Source organism: Mchenga conophoros, linkage group LG6 (assembly GCF_057382185.1).
Source record: "Mchenga conophoros isolate Kocher_MC1m ecotype Shallow Benthic linkage group LG6, M_conophoros_male_GT1.1, whole genome shotgun sequence".
NCBI lineage: Eukaryota > Metazoa > Chordata > Actinopteri > Cichliformes > Cichlidae > Mchenga > Mchenga conophoros.
Genome location: NC_140531.1, coordinates 8,897,051 through 8,912,172, shown reverse-complemented (window position 1 = coordinate 8,912,172; position 15,122 = coordinate 8,897,051). Strand labels below are relative to the sequence as shown.

General features: G+C 38.7%; 1 protein-coding gene across 3 annotated transcripts in view; it reads left to right on the top strand.

Annotated features, from left to right (window-relative positions):
• Positions 1 to 15,122, top strand: part of LOC146572039 (voltage-dependent T-type calcium channel subunit alpha-1I-like) — a 288,178-nt gene that overhangs the window by 201,594 nt on the left and 71,462 nt on the right. For all 3 annotated transcript variants that reach the window (XM_085276073.1, XM_085276072.1, XM_085276071.1), the window contains 6 exons: positions 3,031 to 3,182; positions 5,305 to 5,490; positions 6,631 to 6,748; positions 7,700 to 7,855; positions 11,059 to 11,146; positions 13,670 to 13,836. In XM_085276073.1, coding sequence (XP_085132199.1) covers positions 3,031 to 3,182; positions 5,305 to 5,490; positions 6,631 to 6,748; positions 7,700 to 7,855; positions 11,059 to 11,146; positions 13,670 to 13,836 — 867 coding nt within the window. The remainder of the gene's footprint in view (positions 1 to 3,030; positions 3,183 to 5,304; positions 5,491 to 6,630; positions 6,749 to 7,699; positions 7,856 to 11,058; positions 11,147 to 13,669; positions 13,837 to 15,122) is intronic.

Here is a 15,122-nt window from a genome sequence, read left to right as displayed (position 1 = left end):
GTTAGTGACAACAGCTGTATGCAGATCAACAATGGATCACATATCGATTGTGGGAGAGAGTATGAGCGTGCAGCGTTTAAAGCGTGGAAGTACTGACCTTACTTTGAGTTTGATTCCATAAAAAGTGACAAAAACATTAGCATCCATTGTGCGTGGGAAGAAAACTTCTTTTTACAGCGAAAAAAACCCCTAAACTTCCGAGCAAGCACCGAGTGCGCAACGACGTAATGGGAAACTCACAGAGAAACTCGCGGATTCTTCAACTGACCACGGCACACCTGCACCAGGGTAAACCTCCGCCTACCGCAGTCCTGCTTTACAGGTGAAAATAGAGCAACAGGACCGCTGAGTCTTTGACTTTATTTATTTTCTGCTGTGTTTTACTTGCATCTATTTGAAAGACTGAGTGTAAACACACAAAAAAAAAAATATTTTATGTGCTGGAATGTGCAGAAAATAGCTTTAAATGTTAAACTAATTTATTCAAGTCAGAGAATGTTGCATATAATTAAATTTTTGCTTGATGCATAAAGTTAAAAGATTAAAACTGATAAAACAAGTTAAAAAAGAGAGACTTTTCCATTTGATTACATTTTGTATGATGGATTATGTAGAAAAAGTAGAATTGGGCTGAAAGATCTATCGCTTTATCACCTATTCAGGTTGTAAATCGTGTTTTTAAAAAGTAACTAAGTAACTAAGTAATTAATTACTTTTGAAAATAAGTAATCAGTATAGTAACGGGATTACTCTTTTGGGGAAGTAATCAGTAATTAGTTACTGATTACTTTTTTCAAGTAACTTGACCAACACTGTATAACACATCAAACAGCCATCCTTTTTTGCGGTGTGTGGGCCATATGTAAGCACTTTCTGTGTCGCTATGTGGAAATGTGCTGTTTACTGGGGAGTGACTTCTGGCCACTGTACCATACAAGACTTAAGATTGTTGTCCAGTTGGATATTTTGAGATCAACTCACTGGATGGTGAACTCTAGGAAAAGTCTGAGGGCTTCCAAATTTCTCCTATTCACAGATGATGGAGACCACTGTGCTCGTTGATTCATATCATTGATTCTCTGATCTCTGAAGTTCAGTCGTTCTCAGTTAAGATCTCAGATCAGAGTACTTCTTCAGATGTTATTTATGCAGAATTGACCAGCTCATTTCAACAAGAAGAACCCACTAAGTGCTGGACAAATTAGATTAGGATGGCACACACAGACCTAAAGACGATGAGAGTCAGCAGCACCATCTGACAAAGCTAATTGCGTATAAGCATCCAATTTATGTGCGTCTCTCTTTTTAAGCCAAAATCAGAAAGAAGTTCAATGGGCTACAAGAATTTGCGATGCACTGAGTTATTGCATGACCTCATTTAGTTGAAGATTCAAGGTCAAGTTTGATTTCCTCCAACAGTGTGCCAAGGACAAGTGCTTTGGCATTTTGCCATTTCAAATAAATTGGCTCAAATGGTGAAAATTTCCTTTCTTTTTACCCTGTTGCACCTGTTTGCTGCATTATTCGCTAAGAAAGTTACTACTACGAACCCTGGTCTAACTGCAGTGTATGATTGATTCGAACACCTTTCCTTGACAAATTTAGACTTGACTGCCTGATTACAGGTATTTTTAGAGCCCAAACTACTAGTTCACAAGTGAATTCTGCTTACTTTTCTAAGTCAACCTGGAAGTCCTCAGTATGATAGAAAATCCCTGCTTTTCTAATTTGATTCCATGTATCAGCTAACAAAAAAACTCAAGTCTTTAGATCTGTTTCCAGGTCTGCAGTAATGAGACAGCAGTAATGGATCTCCAGGGACTGCCAGCACTGTTTGGCTGGTCTGGACACTGATGGGCATACATCATTAGCCCATGTTTTCACACTGCAAACAGTCATTAGGCGTGACAAACACACACAGTATATAGGGGTAACAAAAAGCTGCACACATGCGCACAGACATGTAAATATGATAAACACAGTGCTCATTGATTCTGGGATGTTGAAATGTCATTGCTGAAGTTGCAGAGGAGCTCTGTGGAATAGAGATGTGCTGGAAATCACGAGTGTGCCAGATTTAGTGCTTTGTATGTGTGTCTGCGTGTATATATATGGCTGTTCTTCATCGTATTGAGCAAATCTATACAAAAAGCCAGAAAGAGAGAGATGTGTTCAAATGAAACAGAACAACATTAGACGACAAGAATATATATATATATATATGTATGTATAGATACATAGATAGATATGTTGCAACGGCATATGGAGGATTGAAAATGAAATAAATAAAACAACAAAAAAGAAATAACCAAATGATTGTGCTAGTGTGTTAATAAGTTGACTTATTATGATTAATTATGGCTAGTGCAATTACTATGATGGTAAACTGACAACTGAAGACCAAAAAGATACTGTATATGAAATCTGAGCTCTTAAAGACATTTTTTGGATATAAATGTGGTCTTTCAGCAGTCTTCAGGGTGGACTGAGTAAATTCTGTTTCTTTAATTAATATCTGCAAAATGTATTGATGAGCTTTATAATTGGTTTAACTATTGCCTGCTGCTGTTTGGGATTGGTGCAGACAGCAGATTACAGACTATTTGAACATGCCGACGATATTTTACTGATTGTCAAACAAACTGAGACCTTCAGAAGACAGATCTTTATTATCTTTAAACTTTTAAATTAAGCATAATCACACTTTCTTTTTAGCTAGTAACTAGAAGCTTGACTGTTTTGAATGTCTCTGCCTATCATCCTTATACACAGGGGTGCACATAAGTGGTCCGCAGGTGCGCATTCACTGTCAAAATAATAGACGCGCACCAGATAAGAAGTTGCAGCATATAAAAGGCAAAAACAGTGCCTTTTATATGTACGTGAACGCACGTTGCTACTTCTTATCTGGTGCGCGTCTTTTATTTTGACAGCGAATGCGCACCTGCGGACCACTTATGTGCACCCCTGCTTATATACCTCTCTTTCATTTCTAATTTCTCTTACTTTTATTTGTCTCTATGCTAACAGCCAGAGGAGCTCACCAATGTTCTGGAGATCTGCAACATCGTCTTTACAAGCATGTTCTCCTTGGAGATGATCCTCAAGCTCACAGCTTTTGGCTCTTTCAACTACCTGAGAAACCCTTACAACGTCTTTGATGGAATCATTGTCATCATAAGGTACTAAAACACTGATTGCAGTTGTTACGTACAGCTTTTAAAGGTTACCCTTATGTGTGGACAGCCATAGATATGTCAGAGCTAAAGGTAATTTTAGAGTTTGAATGTCCTCAATAGCACAAGAAGACGGAAGTAGGCTTTGGAGAGTAAAAAAAACAGTTTCTAATATAGTAACTGATGTAATTTAGATATCGGCTTTTTTTTCATTTGCCAGACGATTCTGGAAAGAGAGCCTGCAGTTTAATTATTCATACTTTGTCAAATTGTCATGTGCTTTCTATCTTGTTCAAATGTACCACCTGTATGGATTTAGATGCCAAAGCGTCAGAAAGCAGCAAACAGATTTTGTCTTTTGTTTTGTGTGCCTGGAAGCTTCAGGTGAGTGGCAATGCCTTTGATCTGCTGGTGTTTTTTTCCCCCAATTCATCTGGTTAGGCGCCTTTGTGTGTGATCCCCATTATAACCCCGAGATCAAATACACATCAAAGCAACTAAAACTGAACAAGATCAAATGTGCAACCCATCACAGAAGATACATGGTGATTGAACATATCTGCATCTGTCTTCTTATCTCTTGCCCCGCTACCCATTTCCATCTCTTTTTCTATCTGAACGTCCTCAGCTATTTATACTGAGCTGCTATGCAAGGGTCCCTATTCGGTCTTTGTCAATTCAAAGCCAACGCTATTTTGATGTGCTGAGTGAGGCCTTTGAAAGCTACCAACCCGAGGAGACGTGTTTCTTTAAAGGCATATTTTTCACGAGAGAACAGCTCTCTGTTCACGTTAAATATCCGTCAGAATGAGAAAGAAAATAGACAGCAAAACTTCAGCCATCACGTTTTGTGAACTCATGTACAAATAAAAGCATTTAGAGCTTCACTTGCAATCTCAAGAACCCTGGTAACCTGCTAGTGGACAAATGAATTACTTGAAGATTAAAAAGTGACCACAAATTTAACATGGATCAGTTACTACACTTACTTGAGTTGATGGGAAAAGAAATGAGAAATTAGAATCATTACTGATTCCCTTAAAGGTTAGGGACTTGAAGGTGTATAATAATGAAAATGAACACTTTTGGCCTTGTGCTGCAGCAATAATTATCTGCAATATTGCTTGAAAATGATCTTGAGCAATATTTCTCCAGTCTTTCAGAAGGTCTTCCAAAGTCTTCCTTCGGCCATTGGATTCAAGATTTTCAATTCATTGCATGTACAGGGTTTGCAGTTTCTCTCTCAGTCTAGTATAGAAAGAGATCATTATGAAAAGATAAAAGGGAATATAAAATAAATCAAGCCTATGTGCATTAGTGCAGTAGTGCAAATACAATAGCAAAGATGTGTTGTGTTGAGTCCTTGTGTGCGACCAGCTAAGATAAACCTCTTGAATGTGTTACAGTCCAGTGCTAGTGTGTGTTGAAAATGGACGCTTTCTCATTGATTTTCAATGCAGTCCTTGTACTTGACTATTTTCAGAGGAATTTTGTTAAGGCACTTAACATTGACCTTTGAATCATGCTTTAAAATAAGGCACCTAATGCAAGTGATGAACCAGTGCTGTGTGTGCACATGATGGACTACAGAGCGAAGAAGCAGTTAGAAGTTGTTTTCTTAGGCATAAAATATGTTCACATTTAGTTCCCATGAGCCAAAATGTTTCAGCCAGTTTTTTCTACTCTTGGCTGTGTGTGATGTCAGTGAGAGTGGATATTCATCATATGGTCATCTCAGGCAGGGCAGGTGTAGTTGCAGTTATAGCCACTGTTGAAACGTGTTTGCAAGAAATGAGCAAAATACAAAACAAAACAATTATTCTTCGTCCTCCATAGACTCGCAGTAAAACATAAGTCTTATTAAAAATATTAATATTAAATATTAAAACAAAAGATTTGTTTATTTATATAATTAATTGAGGAAAATATGCTCTGTATGAACTGAATGTATCATGAAATTTAAACTTTTTATTGTAGTTATGTAATACAACCAAAATGTAAATGTTATTGTAGTTACGTGTAAAAGGGCATTTTTTCCATTTATGCTTTATGTACATATGTAAGTGTTTTTTCTGTACATGCTATGTTAAAATGGACATTTAGCAGCATTTTGTGCTTCACCCCTCAGTGTGTGTGAGATTATCGGCCAGTCGGACGGTGGTTTGTCTGTTTTGAGGACCTTCAGGCTGCTGAGGGTGCTAAAACTGGTGAGGTTCATGCCAGCTCTCAGGAGACAGCTGGTGGTCCTGATGAAGACCATGGACAACGTGGCCACCTTCTGCATGTTACTAATGCTCTTCATCTTCATCTTTAGGTAAGGTGTACACACTGTGTGATCATAATAAAAGAAGAAGAATGTAAACGGCTCGTTTGATCCGTTTCTTTCAGCTGTGTTTTTAGTTGGTGTCAGGAACAGTACTGTGAGTCAGATCTCTGTTTCACCCTCTACTTTCATGGTGTGGCACGTATTGGCTTTAGATCTGCACAGCTGCTTACCAGCAACCATTGTAGCACAGACGGTCACAACATTCCACAGCAGCTATTAACCTTGGGTACAAAATAACAAGCAGACCCTTGATGATCTGGTTAGATTTTAACAAGCATACACTTAAGTGAGTAGAGCAACAAGGGCACATTTGTGATGCTCAAGCACTGCCACAGAACTGCTTTGAGAGTTAATAGGTCCTTTAGTGGGTGTTCAGTGTACACAGTATTTGTTGTCTTTATTTATATACTGTTTTCAGATTTGCATGCCACTCACATCCCTGTAATTTTGTTTTGTAATGTCTGAGGAAAATGACCCTGAGATCTCAGTGTGCTTTAAAAAAAATCCTCTGTGTGTCTGTTCAGACTCATACACAGGGTTAATGTAAAAGGAAGTCATTGTTAAATTAGATGTTATTTTACATACAGTGTTAAAAAAAAAGTAATTAGACAACTTCATTTTTCCATCGGTTCGATTTTTAACAGCTAAATTTAAAACTTTTCTCTGTAACGCCACATTTAATACCCATAATGGCAACGCGAATGCTTTTTTTCTTCAGAAATGTTACTAAATGAAACGTTTGAGACTGTTGGTGAATGTTTAGTTTGGTTCTTTACATTTTAAATGGTCGCTGGAGCGGATTAAATCTCATGTAGCCGTTCCCCAGCGTCCAACAGCACTCAGGCATTTACAGCCATCTAATTTATTTCAGCTCGGAAAGTCACACAGTACAAAACAAATGATGACACTTAAAAATAAATAAATAAATAAATAAAACTGAATTTACACAGTTAGGAACCTTTAGGGTACAGATACAGCTTAATTATCCAAAGCGTCTTCGTGTGTGATTCTATAAAAGATGATTGTATTTGTATCATGCTTAAATGGATTTAACAAAGATCTGAATTTAATTATTAGTCAGGTATATCAGATGACCGAGTGTATGTTGTGTGGTATATTGTATTGCAGTATCCTTGGGATGCACATTTTTGGATGCAAATTCAGTCTTAAGACGGAGACCGGAGACACAGTACCAGACAGGAAGAACTTTGATTCCTTGCTGTGGGCCATTGTCACCGTTTTTCAGGTATTCAACATATCATAGCTTTGATTTATATGAGCACAACATGCCTCAAACTACAGGCATGCCTCAAACCTGACCCTGTCAGGTTAATTGTTAACCTGACAGGGTCAGGTTAACAATTACATGCCATCACTTTGTGATAATTCATCAGTTAACTGTGATAATCACATTGAAACAGTCACATCAACGTTTTAAATTCAGAGTACAGCCAGAACCTGATATGTTTAAAACAGAAACTCTGAAATGTTTCTACAAATAGTGACGTAGTTGCTGCCGGGAAGGAGTTTCTTGCTGTTGGCAAAGTTAGCAACCAGTTGAGTTGACTCCGTCAAAGAGATGCAGTGGTGACTGACTAAAATTGGTTGCAAACGGGGATCCAGTGCAGTCACCTTGCAACCCAAAGTGGTCACCCATAGCTTAACCCTTTCATCCATGAGTTATGACAACCTGGATATTTTTATTCATCTTTAGGCATGAAAAAACCACAGGCATGATTTTTGAACTTCATTTTTTAAACATGTACTTTTCAAAGAGTTTTTTACACGTCCACTTAGGTGGACAACGCTGGCTGCCCAGTGGGTGGCAGGGTATGGAGTGACACATCAGTGTCCAATGTAGTGGTTTATGTGCAAGTATACCATCAATACTGACACAAATACAAGAAAACAGCCTTCAGTGGAATAGCTGTCCACTGTAGTGACCACTATGCGTAAGAGGGTTAAGGGTGCTGCATCCTCAACTTCTGGCCAACCAGCTGGTCACTGTAACTATTTCCAGTTGGTCAGTAAAAGTGAAAAAATTCTGTTTAACCAACCAGCCAAATTGTTTTATTGGTCACAAGGATGTTGCAGTTCTATTTTTACTCCAGCATGACTAGAGTCGTTTAGCGCTTAACAATCAGTAGGCCCTTTTTGTGTTACTAACCTCCTACGTCTGTCTATGCAAATCTCAAAGATTCTGACCCAGGAGGACTGGAACGCAGTTTTGTACAATGGTATGGCAGCGACCTCACCGCTTGCTGCTCTGTACTTTGTGGCCCTCATGACATTTGGAAACTACGTCCTCTTCAACCTGCTGGTCGCCATCCTGGTTGAAGGCTTTCAGGCGGAGGTAAGGGGCATAGGTCAACCCGATGCTGACTGCTGCCACATTTCAAACTGCACAATGTAAGCTTGTTCATCTTTTAATTGTTACCCATCTAAAATTATTAATCCAATTCTGTGTTCATCAGTAGTGAAATATTTCTAATTATTATTGTTGTATTGGCCTCTAACAGCCACCAGAGAAACTCAATAAATGAACATGATTATGTCTGGCAATAATTTAACTAGTTTATAAGTCCAAATTATACCACGACTCAATGGAATAATCGTATAAATTGATGGAGGAGCACTTAGCTTACAGATATTTGAAAACATCCACCAAATAAGTGCCACATCTCTAATATTGTAAAAAGCACGGCCTCGTAAGCTGTTTGGCCGCCTGTGATTTAGATACATTTCCAAACTTTGGCACTTCTCTATCTAACTTGACCCGATGCTTGCACTCCCTGCACAGTGATCTCTTGCGTGGTCCACTGATATCAGTCTGTCTGTGTCTCTCAAACTGAAGAATTTAACCTTTGGCAAAGACCTTCACAGCTAAAATAAACCGAGCTGTTGCCCTCTGTTGATTTCCATAATCACTGAATTGAGCAGATTTACATGTTTACAGCATGTCTACACAGTCAACACTTCGACTGTTTTTCAGCCATCCATCTTATGGCATTTGACAAAATGGATTAAATTCTATTTAAATCAGACTGTCTGCACAGTCCACGTAATACATGTAATGTATTGCTTTCATTTGAACACAGCTCAAAATGTATTTTTGTGCTTTGTCTGTTTTTTTCCGTTTTATGCATACAGCTGCAATGACTGCGTATTGAGCTGCCAAAACTCGGGTGACCTACAATCTAATGTGCCTCAAGTGCAGTATGGATATTATGCTGCATCATCTTTTATCATTCCTGTTACATAATAAACTCAGCAGAGGGGCTTTGCATGCTAGCTTCTTTACATAGATGTGTAAAACCTCATACATACAAGTTGACTGTATTATCAGTCAGGCAAGGATAGACAAACGTTACACACATAATGTTCAGAGTATTTGCTCTGTGCACTAAATATGGTGACTTCTATCAACATTAAAGCCATCACATCCATAAAAAACGTATTTCCTGCAATACTTCTTCTGAATGTCAAACTGTTATCACAGTACAAGCAGGAACTGAAATGATGTTCAGTGGGGGAATCAAATATTTGACACGCTGATAAAGAAATAAACAATCTGTATTTTTTTGGTAGGTTAATTTTAATGGAAAGACACCAAATTTCAATCAAAAATCCAGAAAATACACATTACATAAAAGTTTTACATTGATTTACACACCACTGAGTGAAATAAATCTTTGATCCAAAAGATGACTTAGCGCTTGATGGAGAAACCCTTGTTGGTAAGCAGAGGCGTATGATGTTTCTTATAGTTTTTCAAAAGATTTTTACAGATCTCGGGAGAGTTTGTGTCCTTTTTGTTTTCTTGGGTGACTCTTGCAACTTGAAAATTCAGCTCCCAGATTTTCTGGGCTTCACAGATTTTCTGTAGGACTGATGTCTGGAGGCAATGCACCGACCTTAATGTTCTTCACCTTTGTTGCCTCGGTTGTATGTTTTGTGTTATCGTCATGTTGGAAGACCAATCAATGATCCATCTTCAGGATGGAAAAAAGCAGAGCAGAGGGAGGGAAGGAGGTTCTCATCCAAGACTTTATAGTACATGGCCCCATCGATTGGCCCCTCAATACGGTGAAGTTGTCCTGTATCTATACGGGCCCCAAGGCATAGTTTTCATCTCTGTGCTTGACTGTGGGGTAGGCCTTCTTTATGTCATTCTCAGCATTTTTCTTCCTCTGAAGATGGCGGGTCAAGTTTATGCCAAAGAGCTCAATCTTGCATCAAGCTCCAGGCTGAGGAAGGTTGATGGTCATTTTATATGTCTTCCATTTCTGACTAATCGTACCAGCAGCTGTCAGCTTCTCGCCAAGTTTCTTGCTGAAGGTCTTGTAGCTCACTCCAGCCTGGTGCAGCTCCACAGTTTTGTCCCCGACGTCCTTTGACAGCTCTTTGGTCTTGCCCGTGGTGGAGGAGAGGCTAAAATGGAAGAAATTGACTCTGTGGACAGCTGTGCTTTATACACATAATAAGTTGAGATCAGGGGTGTCTATAATTCATTGATTAATGATTACTTGATTGTAATACGTGTGCCACATGGACACACAGCTAAAGAGGGAGCCAGAAGTATAAATAAAACTGAATTGAATTGAATGAGAATTCTGGCTTGGTTGTAGGGGATCAAATACGTATTTCACTCAGTGACAAATGTCTAGACATTTTGTTGATATTCTGTCTCTTTTCATTAAAACCAAACTACAGTGAAAATTTAGACTGTTCATTTGTTTGTAGGTGAGCAAACTTGAGGTTTGAGAACATGAGGATCTAAATATAGTAAAAGAAATGAACAAAAATCAAGTTTAAAATCTGTTTTGTGCTGTAGAAAAAAAGAGTGATGATATATATTATAGTATTGGTCCTATGTAATAATAATTAAATACAGCAGAATTTCTGAAGCCATCCCTCTCAGTGGAAAACACTGCAAAAGTGATGCTGTCAATCTGCCCTCAGCTGTCAAACGATGTCAGATGATATCACTGGAAAATTGTAGTGTGGTTGAGTAACCCAGTTGAGTTTTCATACATAGATCAAAGCATTACCATATTCATGGCATGTAGCTATGATGTGTGAGTTGGGAGGGAAACATTGACACAAATCACGCGGCTCTTGATTGATCTTTCTGAAATGCCAAAACAAAACCCTGCCATCAGTCATTCAGTCTGTCTCTCTTCCTGCCTTTTATTCTCTCCTTTCTCTCGCTGTCGGCCTTTTCTCCTCCAGCTCGCTCCCCTTCCTCCACTCATCTGTTCTGGGTCTACAACTGCGACACACTAGGGATTATTGAGCCAATTTACTCCCTCAGTGAAGACTGTAGGGGAAATCCCATTGGTCTTAACCAAGTCTGAGAGGGCTCCTGGAGTAGTGTGTCAGTACTTTGAGGGTTTTACAGACTTACAGAGGGGCGTCGATCTAAGATTGTCTGATAGTATGTTTAAATACGTCTGATAGCTGTTGTGAGGGAGCACTGTTTTGCCCCGGAGATTAAAGGCTGGCAAAAATCTTTTAGACCACGAGTCCTGTCTGATAGATTTTTTTTATCTACAGGGTGATGCAAATCGTTCATATTCAGACGATGATCACTCCTCCTCCAACTTTGACGAGAGTGAAAAACGTGACTCCATCAAGTTGTCTGGTAAGAGCGACATCCAAACTTTCTGATTACACTCAGCTGCCATGTTATTAGTACCACTCAGCTAAAAAAGGCCTGAAGTAAGATCGACATGCATGAGGTCAGAATGTTTGGTTTTGTTAAAAATGTTTATTTTTAAGGATTTAACGCTAATACCTCAATTCACATACTGCATCATTTATCTCAAAATGGAACAACGTGCTCGAGAATCTGCCTGCTCATCGAATTTTAGCTCTTTGTTTTTCACTGAGGCTTATCCAAAGGGAGGTTAAATGTGCTCAACTCAAACTAAGACGGAAGCATTTGCCAAAAGCTTAAAAACTTGTAAAATTGCAGAAAATAGCCTGTAGTCAACAAAGATGAATGGGCTCTGTCTATATCCAGCCTCACAGTAAAATTGTTGAAGCAGTACAGACTTCCTCAACAGATCCAACAAACAATGCAGTTCAGAGAGGATTAAATATGAGTTCAGAGGCTGGAGGATCGCTTCTATACCATCTGAGTGGGCTAAGTTTGCACAAAAGATCTGGTCTCTGCACTGCGGTGCAGACAAAAAGGGAAGCTTGTAGACTCCGTCTTCATAGATGGGAAAAATGCAAAATTAAAAATGCAAAATTAATAAAGTATACCTCTATCCTGTCTGAATAGATGCAATCCATCACAGAGGTATACTTTGTTTGGCTTCAGCCTGTTCATATGGGTACATCAAGTTTTCTAATGCATCTGTTTCCTGTTTGTCTGTCCCTGTCTGTCCATCCATCCAACCAGTTCATATGAATCCATATAACTCTTGAAAACTCTTAAGTTTATTAATACTCGAGAATAAAATGAGTATATTTTAAAAGACAATAGGTAATTATGAAAACTAAAATATCTAATAGGAGAAAGTATAGGTATTTTATGTTCAAAGGTCACTGCAACTCTTAGTGTGAAGTCCCAAGACACAAGTACAACTGACGTGGGCCCTTATTAAATGGTAAAGGCCCAAACAGACCTATCAGAGAGCAGAAACGTCAGGAGTGGCCAAATCAACAATCTGGTGTATTCTTAAAAAAAAGGAATGCAGCAACACAAAAAGACCTCTGAGACCAAAGAGAACAGCTAAAAGTGTACGATTGCAGAATTTTTATCTTTGGTTAAAAGCACCTTAAAAACATCAAGACAAGGCAAAGACTGTCGTAGGCTCCAATGATTCATAAATGTCACTAAAGAGGGTTTATAAAAAGACATGAGATAGTTTTCCATCACAGGGAAACAAAAGCTCCAGAGCAGTGCTAACAACGTAGCCACGTCATCAACCACTAAAGACTATTTTTGTCATGGTCCTGGGTCCTTTTGGCCCAGCCGTTTAAGTTTCCTTTGTTTGTTGTCATTTTTTGCATTATGTTAAGGATTATCTTGGTTTCCTACATTATTCTGTCCACCCCCTGGGTGTCTGCGTTTACATGGTTGTATGAGTTCTTGTGCCATCTTGTTTTCCCCAGCCTGTCATGTCTGCCTCTCTCCCTCGTGCTCCTCATGTTCTCTCTCCCTCTCCAGTGTACGTCTCTTTGTACTTCCTGTTTTACTTTGATAGTCTCCGTCTGTGTCCGTCATGTTGTGTTGCTCTTCCTCAGTCTCATTATTATCATTATTCGTGTCAGCTGTGTTCCCTGTGTGCTCCTACGGTCCTCGCAGTTCCGTGTCGCATCGTCCCTCGTGGTTGTGTGGAATTCTCTGTGTGTTTCTCGAGTGTTTAGCTAACTAGTTTTTCCCAGTTTAGTTTTGTATTGTTTGTTTCCCCTTCTGTAAATAAAGACGTTTTTGAGTTACATCCCATTTCCATGAGTCTGCTTCTGGGTCCTCTCCTGCCTGCACACAGCCATTTTCATGACAATTTTGCTTTGGGATCACAGCAGACAGGAGACCTGGCTAAATGTGCAGGTGCCAGTAGATAGCTAATCAGTAGAATTTACCACACTTGTGTTCAGACTTGGCCTTCATTTTTAACCCAGCTGTGCACCTGCAAATTGAATATGAATATGCCTCCAAAACCACCCCTATATCACCCATAACCAACTTAAGAGTGTTGACAGTATAAGGTTTCTAACTTATTTAGGACAGGGTTGGAGCACAAATTAGAGCCTATTTGTAACATCTGCTATTATCCCCAGCAGTTTATAAAGAGATCAAATTAATATTGAGCAGAACTAAGTTGAGCATGTTGGTTACAGCCGTCACAGTAATACCAGTGTCTCATGTTGCCGTTTCTTTATTATTTTGTTTTTGTTATGTGTCTCCATCCCTGGAGGTTTTCAAATGGAAATTTAGTAAATGTAAGGCACCCAGAGACAGCTTGAAAAGAAATGTGTCGGCTATGAGAAAAGAATTGCAGTCTTATGACTGAATCCCAGAAATCAACTGAAATTGGACTAAGTATATGAGAATAGCTTCTCATGTCTTAGCAGTCAGGCATTAAACTATGACTGAGGGAAGTTTGGATTGCTATCACAACACTTTTAACCCATCTGTTATTTTCCATTCTAGACCCGAGGATCTGCACCCTGACACCAAACGGCCACCTGGAGCTGGGTGCCCTTTCAGCACCCAGGGGATCCTACTCCTCGGAGAGGCGGAGCTTCACCATGGATTCTAGAAAGAGCAGCGTTATGAGCCTGGGCAAGAGCAGCCTGGAGAGACGCTCCCTCTCCCTGGTACTTTATCACACTGTCATACCACAGACGGTCGTGCACACACGTAAACACAACTTCTCAGCCTATTCTCAACAAATCATGTGTACTTTATGGTTTACGTTGCCTCCGAGCACTTTTCAACCATTCCTGTTATGACTCTATGAGCTGTTTGCGGCTTTATACAATGATAAATATGTTTTCCTCTTTAGCAGAACGCCTTGGTTTCAAGTTTATATTTAGCGTCGACGATGTCTGTTTACAGATTTTAAACTGGCCCAAAATATGCAATCCATCACAGTGAATGTGTAGTTCAATTCATTTGAAATGTATTTCATTATGTCAGGTTACGGACACAGATGCTTGTAATGAATGTTAAAATACTGACTATAATATAATATAATATAATATAATATAATATAATATAATATAGTATAATATAATATAATATAATATGATATAATATGATATAATATAATATAATATAATATAATATAGTATAATATAATATAATATAATATAATATAATATAGTATAATATAATATAGTATAATATAATATAATATAATATAATATGATATAATAATACTGAGATGTCTCGGTTCACCCTGTATAATGACTTTATTCTATGTATGTATATGTCTGGATGAACCTTATTTCCTCCTTAACAGGTGGACCAAGGTGAATGAAACTTTGAATGACCGTCATCATTCATTCAGCGATTAATAGCATTTGCATGTTTTTAAAAAGATTATTATAAATTCCGCTTCCCTTCATTTTCATAGATCTAATGTTCAGTATTTCATTACCATGTGCTATTGATGTTAGGCTCTCTGTTTTCATCTCTTTCACGTGTCATGTTTAGCATGAGTCACCCATCTGTAAGTATGATGCACATGTTAACACTCCACTCGCCGCTAGTACGCTGTAACCCACCCCTTTAAGGAGATCATCCCTTGACCGTGGATGCTATTTTTAGATTGATCTTGAAGTCCTTTTCTGAGCACTTCAAGGATCAAGGATGAATGATCGTAATTAACCCTGAGGGGCAATTTGTTGTACGGTCAGCAGTAACCACAAAAGCATCAAGCCAACAATAAAAACATAATAATTATACCACTAAGAACACACTAAATAAGACTTCCAGAATAAAATATCACCATTAAAAACAATTATTTATTTAAAAGAATAATGGCAGCTGACCCAAATGAGACCCGACCTGCAGGCTAGCAAGCAGCTTGAACTACTTGGATGAGGGTTGGCTGGGAGTGACTGGGCCTAACCTTACACAAGAGAGGGAGGTCATTCAG